This window comes from Daktulosphaira vitifoliae, unplaced genomic scaffold (assembly GCF_025091365.1).
Source record: "Daktulosphaira vitifoliae isolate Bord-2020 unplaced genomic scaffold, ASM2509136v1 Scaffold_3, whole genome shotgun sequence".
NCBI lineage: Eukaryota > Metazoa > Arthropoda > Insecta > Hemiptera > Phylloxeridae > Daktulosphaira > Daktulosphaira vitifoliae.
The window spans coordinates 1,134,593-1,147,899 of record NW_026099574.1 but is presented as its reverse complement, the minus strand read 5'-3'; the positions used below and the strand labels follow the sequence as shown (position 1 = coordinate 1,147,899).

Below are 13,307 nucleotides of genomic sequence, written 5' to 3'. Positions count from 1 at the left end.
AAAAAAAAAAAAAAAAAGGAAGAAATAAATTCTAATACAAATGGAACAAATAATACTTTGTTCATGTTATTTTTTTCAAAATGTGTACAAATTATATAAAAACAGGGGAATTATTTACCAGAAAAATATTTTGTATATATAAAAAAAATTAAAGTCTTAATGTTAATCTTTTAATAAAAGAAATACAGCAGTATCAGAAGATGTTGCTTGAACAACAGTCTTTTGGTCTAACTTATTAGCAGCATCTATGTCTGTGGGTGCATAATAAATAACATCAGTATCATCTTTTTCTTCAAAACCAATACCCCAAGCCATTAATTTATCTGAAAACATTCATCATAAAAATTTTCAAGTGGAATTTAGGATAAGGGTAGCCGACGAGATCAAGGCGAGGAAAAATAATTTTTATCTTACTATTTTCTGTAATAACAAAGTTATTATCTGAGCCACATGTTGCAATTTTAACTTGAGGTAATGATGGTAGTACTTTAGGAACTTTTTGATTTTCAGCAACATCCATTCCTAAGCGACCATCTCTATAATCACCCAAAACATAGACAGCTCCTAAATTTATACACCATTTCTATTAATATTTTATTGTATACAAATTTTTATACATATAAATTAATACTACTTAATGAATATTAATATTAAACCTTGTTCATCCAATAAAGTAACATGTTGGGTTCCTGCTGATATAGACTTAATTTTTAAACGACTAAGAGATTGGGATAATTTAGGGAAGTAAACACATCTTTCATCATTTTCAATACCCAACTGGCCATATGCATTAAGTCCAAATGAATAAACAGTAGAATCTGAGACACGCAAAAATGTAGTATCATAGTTTGCCCAAATATCTTCAACTTTTTTGCGTAAACTTAACAATTGAGGTATTAAAAGTAATTCTGTAAAATAAAAAATTATTAAATAGAAAAACATAATTAACCATCAAAAAATGTCTTACGTTTTCCAACTCTTGACTCTCTGTTAGAATGTCTCTGGCATATTCTACCTAATTGCCCTTCATCTCCACAACCCATGGTGTAAACTTTATTTTTTGATAGCATGACTAAATGATTAATTCCTGAAGCAATTTTTCTAACATTACCCATGACAAATTTAGGAGTTAGTTGCCTTTGACCATTTGGGTGAAAACCCATATCACCATTTTTGTCCTATAATATAGTACAATACCAACAAAAAATAATTTTAAAAATAATAATTTGTTATTTATTATATAAAAAAACATTTTAAGCTTTCCTCATACATTTATTGTTAATAGTAATTTTAGTGTTCACTAAGTAAGAAAACTGGTTTCTATTGTTCTCATTGTTTGTAACAATTTACCTGTTTCCTTACTTAAGCTATGGTTTCCTAGAAAAGCGGTGCCGTTATCTAGCGGCCGTCATTTTACGGTTGTTAATAACGGCCGTCTTACGGTGACCAATCTGTGGTTTCCTAGGAAGTAGTGCGACCGTATTCAATCGTAGTCGCTACTCACTCGAGAGTAGTTGATCGCGCATTGGTGAAAAATGGACGATTTGGACATAGCGTTATTAGTATGTTTGGATGATGAAGAGTCATCAGAAGACGAAAACAATCGTTTGGAGGAGAGTGTTATGTTCAAAAATCGTGAAACTGAGGGTTGGGTTGATGTTGCTTTTGGAATAATCCACCAATTGCCTACTTTAAAAAAAAAAAAAAATTGGTTGGGAATTTTTTCTGCTATTCTCCAAAATTACTCCTTCGTTGACTAGAATGAATCATTAAATAGAAAATTTTATGACAATTAAAAAAATTGTATAGTTAAGATCAATATGCAGTCAGAAAGTTTTATAATTACTATTTATTGTAAATTTATCAGAAAAGCTCTATATTTTTTTGCATTTTTATGGTAATAGATAACTTAAATAGGAGTAATAGTGTTAATTAAGCTATAGTTTTGACAAAATCAATTAATTGTTCATCATTTTCGCTCGTCCAAATCACGTTTCCACTCATTGTATAATTTAAAAATGCACACCGCTACACGGGAAAAACGTTAAACTTTTGTTTATCACCGCTATGACGGCCGTCATGCAACTGACAGCACCGCTATTTGACGTTACGGTGACACTCAACGTACTCTAGGAAACCTACTCCGATGTTATTTATAGAAAATGTCACCCAACGCTATATTACGGCCGCTAGATAACGGCACCGCTTTTCTAGGAAACCATAGCTTTAGTGAACACTCTATATATAAATATATATTTAAGTTCCTGATCACATATCAATCACATAACCCCAGCACAGTGGGGACGTGGCATAGTTGGGTCTATAATAACCTTGATCTGTCAGTGATTAAAATAAAAAACGATTTGAAGCAAATTTGTTATAGTGTTTAATTTTAAAAAATTGGTGGATTATTTCAAAAGCAACATGATCTCTTATTTTCTTATTTATATCCTGATTAAGATAAAGTATGTCAAATGAAAGAGATATATAAATATTCTCATAAAAAAATTGTATTGATCCATACACTTTTCAATAAGTTATAGCATTATAAAGTTAAAAATTTTAAAAATAAAATTGAGAATTTTCACACAATAATAGCATTTGTAGCCATTTTCATTGTGAAGACAAAATAACGTCCAAAATTTTTTTTTTTAATATTAAAGTACATTACTATAGCTTTAATTTAAGATATATATAAAAGTGTAAGACCTTCCGGAACACTTCAAAAAATTAATTTTTTGTGAAAAAGTTGTCATTTTAAATCCCTCCGTAGGCAGATAAAGGGTTAAAATTATGAAAAAAACATACCAAATGATAGGTAAAGACATCAAGCATCTATAAAAAAAAATTATATTGATATGTTCATTTTTGAAAAAGTTACGGCAGTTTTTAGTAAAAAAATTGAAAAAAATTCGAAAATTAGCGATTTTTAAATTTGTAATTTTTTTGGAGGTTTCCCCCATTTACGGAGAACGAGGGAATTTTTTTCAATTTTTGAGGGTAATGTCTTCGACTAGATACGATTTGTGATCTTTTGACGTATCATTGAAAGAAATCGGTTCGGTGAGAGCTGAGAAAAAGTGGTAACACACAAAAATAATAATAATAAAACACATCATAGTAAAATTAATTCCTTCTCAGCTTTACATAAATCTAAAATGATCGTGAAAAAACTATAAGAATCAAATTTACTTTCACTTTATATAGGTTAAACCTTCTAAAATGCCTACTACCCTATTGAAACTTAGCGCTATATAAATATTGATATTTAAAATTACTCTAAAAGTTCCCCATGCATACACATTTCCATTACTAAAAAGTATTGCAGAATGAGATCCTCCAGCTGATATACTATAGATTTCTGAGTTTTCTTCAAATATGTGAACAATACCAGGTCTTGTTTCACTGTCTTCAACAGAAGTATCTCGTCCTAGTGCACCTTCATCATTACAACCCCATGACATAAGCTAAAATAATAAATGAAAAATTAATAAATGTTGACTAAAATTTTTTTTTTTTTTTTAATACTTTTCCATCGTCAGTTACACCTAAGACATGCATACTTCCAGCTGATATTAATTTAAACTTTAAATTTTTTAATTCAGTAAGATTGGTGAGTTGTTCTCTATCTGGACCCAATCCGAATAACCCTCCAATAACAATGTCTCTCCCTTTAATCATTACAATACCAGGAGTTTCAGTTCGATTATCTATTGCTATAATAAATTCAAATTCAATAACTTAAAATTCAATATAAAATTTTAAAATTATTAAAATATTCACCAATTATTCCAGATGCCTTATCAGATTTTTTTTTCTTTGCTTCAGGTACTTGATCAAGGGAAGCTTTCCTTTTCGGTCCAATTTTTGCTTTTAAACCTATTAAGGTAAAAATATACATATATGAATTTTTTAATAGAAAATATCTATCACTTTATTTTTAAATTTACTTGTAGATGTGGTAGGTTTAGCCTTATAATCGACTTCATGCTTATGTTGTCTATTAATTTTCTCATTTTTAACAACACCATCTAATAATTAAATTAAATAAAAAAAATATATGTATAACAGTGGCGGCACTGTTTATAGGGACACTGTGATCACTGTTGTAATTTGTATTATCATATATATTTTACACCTTAAATCAAAATATTAAAATAAGATTATTTTAGTATAAATTATACATACCAGAAATTGCTTCATTTGGCAATTGTTTTTGTTTAGATTTTGTAACTTTAAGTAAATTTTCTATTGCATCATTTTTACCATCTTTTCCTTCACTACTTCTATGCAAAAGATTTTTTTTTAATTAAGTATTAGTTAAAATATTTTAGAGGGCACCTTTATTTTTTAATTAACTAAATAATTTAATAAGCATGTATATATAATAAATGTTGGTGCAAAAACAGGAAAATAAAAATAATTAGTCAGAACCTTGAAAAATTGGGGTTCTGTCATAGCACACATTTATTGGTTATATAATATCATTGATAAAAATCACTATAATAAAAACCCAGCACAGGGGGGTCGCGACACAGTGGTGACGTGGCATAGTTGGATCAAGTATAATGATATCTGACAGTGATTAAAATCACTATAAAAAAAAAAACGCTTCGATGCAAATCTTTAGATAGTATTTAATTTTAAAAAATTGGTGGATTATTCTAAAAGCTACATAATCTGCTAGTTCCTTATTAATATCCTGATTAAGATAAAGTATGTCGAATGATAAGGGATTATTAAAAAATATTATTTCTCATAAAAAAATTGTGTTGATCCATACACTTTTCAATAGTTATATTATAAATTTAAAAATTTTAAAAATAAAACCGAGAATTTTCACACAATAATAGCATTCAGTAGCCATTTTCACCATGAAGACAAAATAAAGTCCAAAAATTTTTTTTTCCATAATAAAATATATTACATTAGCTTTAATTTAAGATATATATATAAGTATCAGTATTTATAGNATGAAAGGTAATGATATTATGCATCTATATAAAAAGGAGTTATATTGATATGTTTATTTTTGAAAAAGTTATGGCAGTTTTAAGTAAAAAAAATTGAAAAAATTTCGAAAATTAGCGATTTTTAAATTTGTAATTTATTTGGAGGTTTCCCCCAATTTACAGGGAACGAGGGAAATTTTTTTTCAATTTTTAAGGGTAATATCTTCAACTAGATACGATTTGTGATCTTTTGACGTATTGTTGAAAGAAATCGGTCCAGTGAGAGCTGAGAAAAAGTAGTGTGACACAAAATAAATAAATAAATAAATACATCATGGTAAAATTAATACCTTCTCAGCTTCGTATCAAAGCTAATAATATCTTTTAAAATACTNATAAAAAATAATAATAAGAAAAATAAATAAGAAAAAATTATTTTTATCTGAACTTAAACTGATTATAGGGCTAGATCTTGATAAGATTATACTATTTGAAAAAAAAACGGTAGCACAGTGGGGTTGCGGCACAGTGTGGACGAGGCATAGATGGGACAAGTATAGATGATATCTGACAGTGATTAAAATCACTATCATAAGAAACGCTTCGATGCAAATCTGTAAATAGTGTTTCATTTAGAGAAATTGGTGGATTATTCCAAAAGCAACATCAACTCTTATTTCTTTGATTATATCCTATTTACTAGTTCTTTGATTTTAAAATATAATATATGAATNATTAGTAGTTCTTTGATTTTAAAATATAATATATGAATAAATACTAATTATAATTATTAAATTTAGTATGAAATTGATATTCAATAATTTAATATTGTAATTTAAACGGAGAAATTATAAAAATAATAAAGAAGTTACATTTTGCTTTACTTTTACGTGTATAAAAATTTAAAGGGCTTGACACAATAATTTTCAATAAAAACTGTTTGTTACTATAATAAAATGCACTGGACTACAAGGAACTTTCATCAGAAACAAAAATATACTTTTCTAAATCAACTTTTCGCATTGTTTTCAAATCTGCAAGTAGACTTTTACTATCACTTCTAAGTTTTAATATTATTAAAAATTAGTATTTACTTATAAAAAATTCTCATCGAAGCTCAATAAATGGCTATTTAAGCTAACTCAAATTTAAAAATTACTTTTTCGACTTTAAAAAAGTAAAAAAAATTTAATAAGTTTAATTTCTTATGAACTTTATTCTATTTTAATTAAATTATATTAAATTTTTAAGGGTAATGTTTTCAACTAGATACGATTTGTGATCTTTTGACGTATTGTTGAAAGAAATCGGTCCAGTGAGAGCTGAGAAAAAGTAGTGTGACACAAAATAAATAAATAAATAAATACATCATGGTAAAATTAATACCTTCTCAGCTTCGTATCAAAGCTAATAATATCTTTTAAAATACTGGTTCAATGTTATTTACACATCAATTATTTTCCTATTTTTAAACGTATTAAACACATGTTTTNAAAAAAAAAAAAAAATAAACACATCATGGTAAAATTAATACCTTCTCAGCTTTGCATCGAAGCTAAAACTTAAATATTACTATTTTAAAAAGAAGATAGGATCAATTTTTTTTTTGTAAATTATAAAATATAGGATAATACTAAATTATCTGAAAATTATATTGTTTTATACTTTTAATGATATTTGTGATATATAGTTTATCAATTCCCTTATATACATAATATATAAATATATTATTAATTTATAATTAAAATCTAATTATATTTTAATCTTTGTATAACTAAAACATTTAAGAGTCTATACATTCAATGATGATAGACCATATATATATATGTACATACTTGTTGATTTCTGGAGATTTATTAAGAATATCTAGTTCTTCTTGTTTATTTATATTTTTAACTGACTTTGAGACTTTAGACGTTGGTTTCTTTTTTCCAGCCATTGTGAGAAATTTCTGAAAGTAATTAAAAAATATTTTAAACAATAGAATACTATGTTAATTATAATATAAGAACAAGTTACATATACTTATTTTCTAAAAATCTGGATTCTACAAAAATATAACTGAAAGTCAAGTTTGAGCTTTTTGAAATGTTATTTTATCATTAAAAAAGACGAATAAAATAGAAATAATATTTTTTTTCCCAATAGCATTAAAAAGAGTCAATTTTTTTGTTTTTTTCAAGAGGGACATAGTAAATAAAAATCCAAATAATCTAATAAAAAAATTTAATCATCTAACATAAAGGATAAGATATAAATCTAGATACACCATAACATTTCATCTGCTGAGAACAATAATGACCTAACTCAAAATAAGATAAGGCATAATAATATCCTTTATTCGGCAAAAATTCTAGATAGCATTGTTGGTTTCTGATAGAATTTTGTTGATTCGATTTTTAAAGTTATTAGTATAAAACTACATTTTCAAAAAACCATTTTTAGCAATAATTACTATTATTTTCTTAATAGGTGTTATCTTTTAAGTTATTTTTAATTTTCAGTATATATCGCTTTTTGACAAAAATAATATAACTCAATTTATTTTTGTGTAATTTATACAATAAAATGAATAAAAATACTTAATTTTTATATAAGTTACATTCATTTAAATTAAATAATTTCTATTAGAGATTCTTATGAATTTTTTTAAGTCACATTAAAGAAATACCCACAGAAAAAACAAAAAGATAATACTCAAACTACAGTTATTGTATGAAAAAAACTATTGTATTATATAAAATATATATCTTTGCATTCAGATAGTAAAATAATTAAATGAAAATATGTGGGGTTAATAAGAAAAAAACATTGAGAACCAACATATGGTTCACGAGTAGAATTTTAACCCAGCATTCTTCATTTAATTTTAGATAGAATAATATGACACAGACTTTTATTACATACAAAAATAAGTCATTTATAGCTATATTCAATTATAAATTAAATTTGTTTTTGAAAAAAAATTTTTAGTTTATTTTCTCATTATTAAATAAAAAGCAATTTCTAAAAAGGTTAGTTATTACTTCGTTGGGAAAATTGACTATTCTTCAAAACAGAACATATAATTTTTTTTTATTAAATCATTAAGGTATAACCAAAAAATATCTTAAACATGAACTACACAATGAAATTAAAATTAAATAATTGATTTTGAAGTAAAATGTATCCAAGTAAAACGGTTGACATTCAAAATTACGTATTGAATATAAATTGCGCGCCAAATTCCAACAAGAATTCATATTTGATTACACAGTTATACATAAATTTTTAACCAAAAAAGTGTGTGAAATTAAAAAATAAATTAAATGTGTAAAATGACACAAAATATTACATTACCTTTTTACAAATGTTTTAAATACTGACGTTTCAGCTATTTGTAAACTAGGAAATCTTAAATCTTGATAATTATTAAGAGAAACATACGTCAGTATTAAAACACTTTAAAGTTTAATTGCTAGTAAAATATTAACATTTAGGTAATGTTCGTTCGATTGTATAATATGAAAAATTGAAATTAGTTAAAAATGAAACGTGCTCCGTTAGAGATTTTATAATCAAAATATCATGGACTTTAATGAAACAAGCTGCAAACAGCCGGTCATCAGTTGTGAATTATGGCGGAGGAAATAACGGAAAAGTAACTTCATCAGTTGTGTTGCTATCAAACAACTATCCGAGATTTTTACTTTAATAAGTGGTTGTACTGTGGCTTATCATAAGTAACGTCTTGTAATCGCTGAATAGATAAGAAGACTTAAACATAAGGCCAAATATTTCACTTCTTACACTTTGTACACAAACATGTTTGTTATCAATAAGTCTTTCACTTCGATATTAAAATAATTTGTTCATGAACTACAAGAAAAAAAAGTGTCTTCAAAAAATATGGCGGCTGTTTAGTTTCACCGGTTAACACAAGCAATGTAAACCTGTTGCAATCTAGTTCATTATCTATATCTGAGTATAGTAAACCTTATACCACAAATGAGACAAATATCTGTGCTTATACTAAGTGTAAGGTTCTGTGGTTTATAACTACTACCACAGATTTTAAGAACAATTTTCATATAATCTTTGCAATTACGATTGATTTAATATTTAAATCTGTGATTGCAGTTTTCAAAGTTGGTTTGCAAAGGTTTGCTTATTTAAGTAATTATTTAAACAATACAAGGTAATTTTCAATTTATAAAAACATTGATTAAGAAAAAAATTTTTTATTTTTTTTTTTTAGGAAACAACTATTACTAATAATATAGTACAATCAAAAAAAATTAAACTCTACATTAGTTAGTTACTTCTCTAATTTGTATATTTAACTATTGTTGCTAATATTTTTAAATATTAAAAATGGATATTGATTCAATATATTCGATGACCAGAATTAGTGGTATTATCAAACGTAAAAAACGAATGACTTCATCAAGTCCATCACAAAAAAAGTTCAAAAGTTCATCTAGTGATGTTCTAAGTGTGACTTCAGATAGATCTATATCTAAAAGTTTAGCATATGGTAATAGATATGAATCGGACGATTTTGACTCTGATGATTCAATGATGAGTATATTGAACATATCTAATGAACAATCTACAGTTAACGTAAGTCGTTATATGTTTAATTGTTAGATTAATGAAGTTATGTCATGCAAAAAAATATATTAGATATATCATAATAAACTAAAACAACCCAATATCATTGGTAATTAAAGAAAAATTTTCATTAGTCTTTCTTGATGTCAACCAATTTATAGTACAAGTGTCTTGATATGACATATATCAAGAAATGATATAGAAACTTTAACTCTCAAAATACAAAATATATTCATTGAACTATATCACCTAATTCTAAATGTTATCACTACGATTTCTTTAGCTCTTCATAAAATCTTGACTTCAACTCTTTGTTACACAATTCTGTATACATTAATATTTAAAAAATTAAGAAAAATTTTTTTTTAATAAGAAAAACTTCAAAAATAATTCTTTTGAAAACTTCTGTCATTTTTAGGTTGAATTAAATTTTTTATGAAGGTAGTAAACAAAATTTTACACTAAATTTTTTAGTAATTTTAAAGCTTAACTATAAAATTACCTTATGTTTCATTGGTAAGACTTTTATTCCCATTGTTGTTTTTAAAATCATTGTGACTGAGCTTCTCCCTGATTCATTAGTAAGCTAACTTAAACACGAGCAAAAATAATCTGTTTTCACTTTAAATGAATATTTTTGCTTAGAAAATTTACATCTTTCTAAATGAACCATGTCATAATCTGTTAAAAATTAATTTTTATTTATATTTATAAATTATTAATTTTTTAATGTAATCATCACTAGTAAGAATTGATGATACTTTTCAGACATTTATTTAAATTTTATGATTTTTTTTTTTTAATTTTTTAGATAATGCCTTTAGAAACTTCTAACTTGACTAGAGAGAATGGTGTATTATTTTCAGAAGATTTGGATGAATGTGAAATTTGGACTTTACAAGGAGATGATGTAAGTAACTTGTAAATATTTGCTATTACTATAAAATAATAGTTTAAAAATTTTACTATAAATATTACCATAACTAAAAAAAAAAAATTCAAAGAATGAGTGTGAAACCGTAATTAAAAAAAATTGATTAATTTCTTTTATGGCAGATTGACATGGAAGACATGATTGGAAAAACTATTGATTTTGACAACTTGACTGTATTAAAAAGCAATAATTTATTATCTCACAAAATTGATGTTATACCTTTAAGATGTCAAGAAGAAACTAAAATTACAATTATTGCCCCATCTAATCAGACAAAACAATTGTCACTAAGTATGTATTTAACTTAAAATTAAAAAGTAAAATAGGAATCTAGTAAAGGGAAGTTTAGATGGATTACTCTTAGAAGACAAGTTATAAAAATATTTTTCTTTTTTTAATCGTTTAGTATATTAAAACACCTTAAATTTAATTTAGCTTTCAATTGGATAGATGTTTCATTACTATGTCAAATCTGAACATTAAACATACCAAAAATTGTATAATTTTTAATGACTATAACTCTTTAAAATCAAAATCTTGGATAATTTTTCATTTTCAAATTTAATATGATTTTTAAGATACTTCAAAACCTTGGCTTATAATTTTATTTTCAAAAAAAAAAAAAAGGAAGCCATCAGCAAAGCAAATATTTTAAGTATTATCAATAAAAAATTTGTAATATTTTGTCCTGTTTTAAAAGAGTATATAACAACATTGATTGTTTTATGAAAACTGTAATTTTTTGAGACATTTTTCTGTATTCCTAGCACAAAAGAAAGTTTCTAAAAATTATGACATTTCAACTAGTTACGTTTTGTGTAATATTTTAATATATGGTTAAGCAAAATCGGTATAATAGGAGCAGGAATAATCAAACAAAATAAACAGCAGAGTAAAACCTATAGCCTTTCAACTATACATTAAAAATAAAATCAATATCATATTATTTTGCCAATTACATAAAAAAAACTTACAACAGTTACAATAAAAATTTCTAACTAATTAAAACAATTTTATTGTTATATAAATTTTTTTGCTTATTGAGTTAAATCTAATGTTTTTATTTTGCCTTATCTATTTATTAAATACTACTATTTGGTACATTTTTCAGATGTTATTCCATTATATGGTAAATTACTTTTATCTAGTAGAGTTTATTTAGATAAATATACAAATTTTGATTTACCAATCGATACAGTAGAAGATGCAGCTCAACAACGATTAGAGTTAAAGTCAAATATTATAAAAAGATTAACTAACAATTATGATTTTATTTCTCCACTTGTCAAATTTGAATTACCTCATATCAAAACTGAATAATTTTAAAGTAATAATGTTATAAGCAATTATTTTATGTAATATGAAAGAACCCATTTGTTAAAGTTATTTTTTTAAAAAATCATTCTTTGTAGAATTTGTTTTGTCATATGATTTTGTAAAATATCACCAATGTTTTAAATTTAAATTCTTACTTTTGACTATGATGTAATTTTTTGTTTTGTCTTTCTCCACTTTTCCTCAGCTCCTAGTGGACTGATTTTTTAAAAAATACATGAAAAGATTACAAATTGAATCTAATCCATGAATCAAAACCAAAAATATATGAATGAAATTAAATTTTTGCTTCAATACAAAGCTGAAAAATTATTAATTATATTATGATTTTTTTTTTCATATTTCACATTTTCTCAGTTCTCATTGGATCAATTTCTATCAATGATACATCAAAAGATCATTTTTATTGAAAAAGAATAGGACTAATAAAATAATAAATATTTATTTAAAATGTATGATGGAAAAATAATCAGCTCTTACCTGGTTGATAATCATAATTGTATAAATTAGTGAAGCAGTGGCATATTTAAAATTTTGTTATAAATATTTCATGAAATATTTATAACACTTAAATTATTTTTATAATTTTTTCTTTTTTTTTTTTTTTAAAGAAGGTGTTGAATAGTTCACTTACCCCTGTACTTAAAGGACTATACTGTTTGACATAAAATGTAGACTAAATAATTGAAAATCTCTTGTAAGCAGGTAATGAGTCAGTTTTTTTAATAATATAAAATTTATAGTACATAAAAGGGTATTTATAAAAATAAAACTTGCTTCGATTCTTCCACTTTAAGATTTAAACTTATTACATTTTTGAGTTATTATAATAACTCAAAAAACGGTGATTTTTTACACTTGCACAATATTTTTTAATTAAGTTGGAGAAGTTGTTATTTTGAATCCCCCATTGTCATAAATAGTATCAGATTTTCAAAAAAAATTTTATCGATTGAAATGGAAATACCTAAACTATTAAAAATAAATTATGATTCATCTACTTTTCAACGTCATGATAGTCTAAGGATAATAAAAAATGTCGAAATTTTTCGATTTTAAAATACTAATTTATTGGGATATTTTACCAACGGATGAACGAGATAAAAAATTGTCGGTGTTTTTTTTTATTTTAACTTTAATAAAATTTAAAATGGATATAAATGATATCAAATATACGGAACACTTTGGAAAGTTAAATTAGTGTGTACAATTTTACTATTTTGAACTTGCCTGTAGGTAGACAACAGGTCAGAACTGTATTGCAGATTTATGTACAGTTATACTCCCTGTAAAAAATGTTTTCTAGTTTTATATCTATAGGTCTATTCTCCTTAGTACTTATAATGACTACTTTAAATTTTTGAAATAATAAACTATGAGAATATTTTTTTTGTACTATTGTCCGTTAAATTTATTTGGACATATCACATAAGTTTGTTACACCGCTTAAATGTCCCTAAAATTATATTTTCTCTTCACTGATGACTTTAGTT

The 13,307-nt window shown here is 25.0% G+C and overlaps 2 protein-coding genes across 6 annotated transcripts; one reads left to right on the top strand and one right to left on the bottom strand.

The window, feature by feature from the left end:
• Positions 1-41: 41 nt before the first annotated feature.
• Positions 42-8,570, bottom strand: LOC126903107 (regulator of chromosome condensation-like). 2 transcript variants are annotated; one of them, XM_050681100.1, is made up of 11 exons: positions 8,292-8,570; positions 6,788-6,903; positions 4,189-4,283; positions 3,951-4,031; positions 3,784-3,879; positions 3,529-3,716; positions 3,279-3,467; positions 968-1,178; positions 657-908; positions 415-564; positions 42-323 (listed from the first exon to the last, which is right to left on the bottom strand). In XM_050681100.1, exons 2-11 carry the CDS (start codon positions 6,889-6,891, stop codon positions 163-165), a joined length of 1,527 nt encoding a protein of 508 aa, XP_050537057.1. In that variant the 5' UTR covers positions 6,892-6,903; positions 8,292-8,570; the 3' UTR covers positions 42-162. The 2 variants fall into 2 exon arrangements, with proteins under 2 accessions (XP_050537057.1, XP_050537056.1); XM_050681099.1 differs by having other exon boundaries at positions 4,189-4,286; positions 8,292-8,569.
• A 137-nt stretch (positions 8,571-8,707) lies between these two features.
• Positions 8,708-11,957, top strand: LOC126903126 (uncharacterized). Of its 4 annotated transcripts, none has more exons than XM_050681139.1 (6): positions 8,708-8,969; positions 9,072-9,107; positions 9,190-9,554; positions 10,357-10,455; positions 10,602-10,770; positions 11,591-11,957. In XM_050681139.1, exons 3-6 carry the CDS (start codon positions 9,306-9,308, stop codon positions 11,797-11,799), a joined length of 726 nt encoding a protein of 241 aa, XP_050537096.1. In that variant the 5' UTR covers positions 8,708-8,969; positions 9,072-9,107; positions 9,190-9,305; the 3' UTR covers positions 11,800-11,957. The 4 variants fall into 4 exon arrangements, with proteins under 4 accessions (XP_050537096.1, XP_050537095.1, XP_050537094.1 ...); XM_050681138.1 differs by having other exon boundaries at positions 9,072-9,129; XM_050681137.1 differs by having other exon boundaries at positions 8,708-9,093.
• Positions 11,958-13,307: the final 1,350 nt, after the last annotated feature.

Bases quoted from the DNA above. Each gene is read 5' to 3' on its own strand.
- LOC126903107 (XM_050681099.1), bottom strand. From the start codon at position 6,891: ATGGCTGGAAAAAAGAAACCAACGTCTAAAGTCTCAAAGTCAGTTAAA. The intron at 4,287-6,787 runs GTATGTACATAT...TCTTTTGCATAG, and splicing joins AAATCTCCAGAAATCAACAA to AAGTAGTGAAGGAAAAGATG. The intron at 3,880-3,950 runs GTAAATTTAAAA...TTACCTTAATAG, and splicing joins TAAACCTACCACATCTACAA to GTTTAAAAGCAAAAATTGGA.
- LOC126903126 (XM_050681139.1), top strand. From the start codon at position 9,306: ATGGATATTGATTCAATATATTCGATGACCAGAATTAGTGGTATTATC. The intron at 10,456-10,601 runs GTAAGTAACTTG...CTTTTATGGCAG, and splicing joins GGACTTTACAAGGAGATGAT to ATTGACATGGAAGACATGAT. The intron at 10,771-11,590 runs GTATGTATTTAA...TACATTTTTCAG, and splicing joins GACAAAACAATTGTCACTAA to ATGTTATTCCATTATATGGT.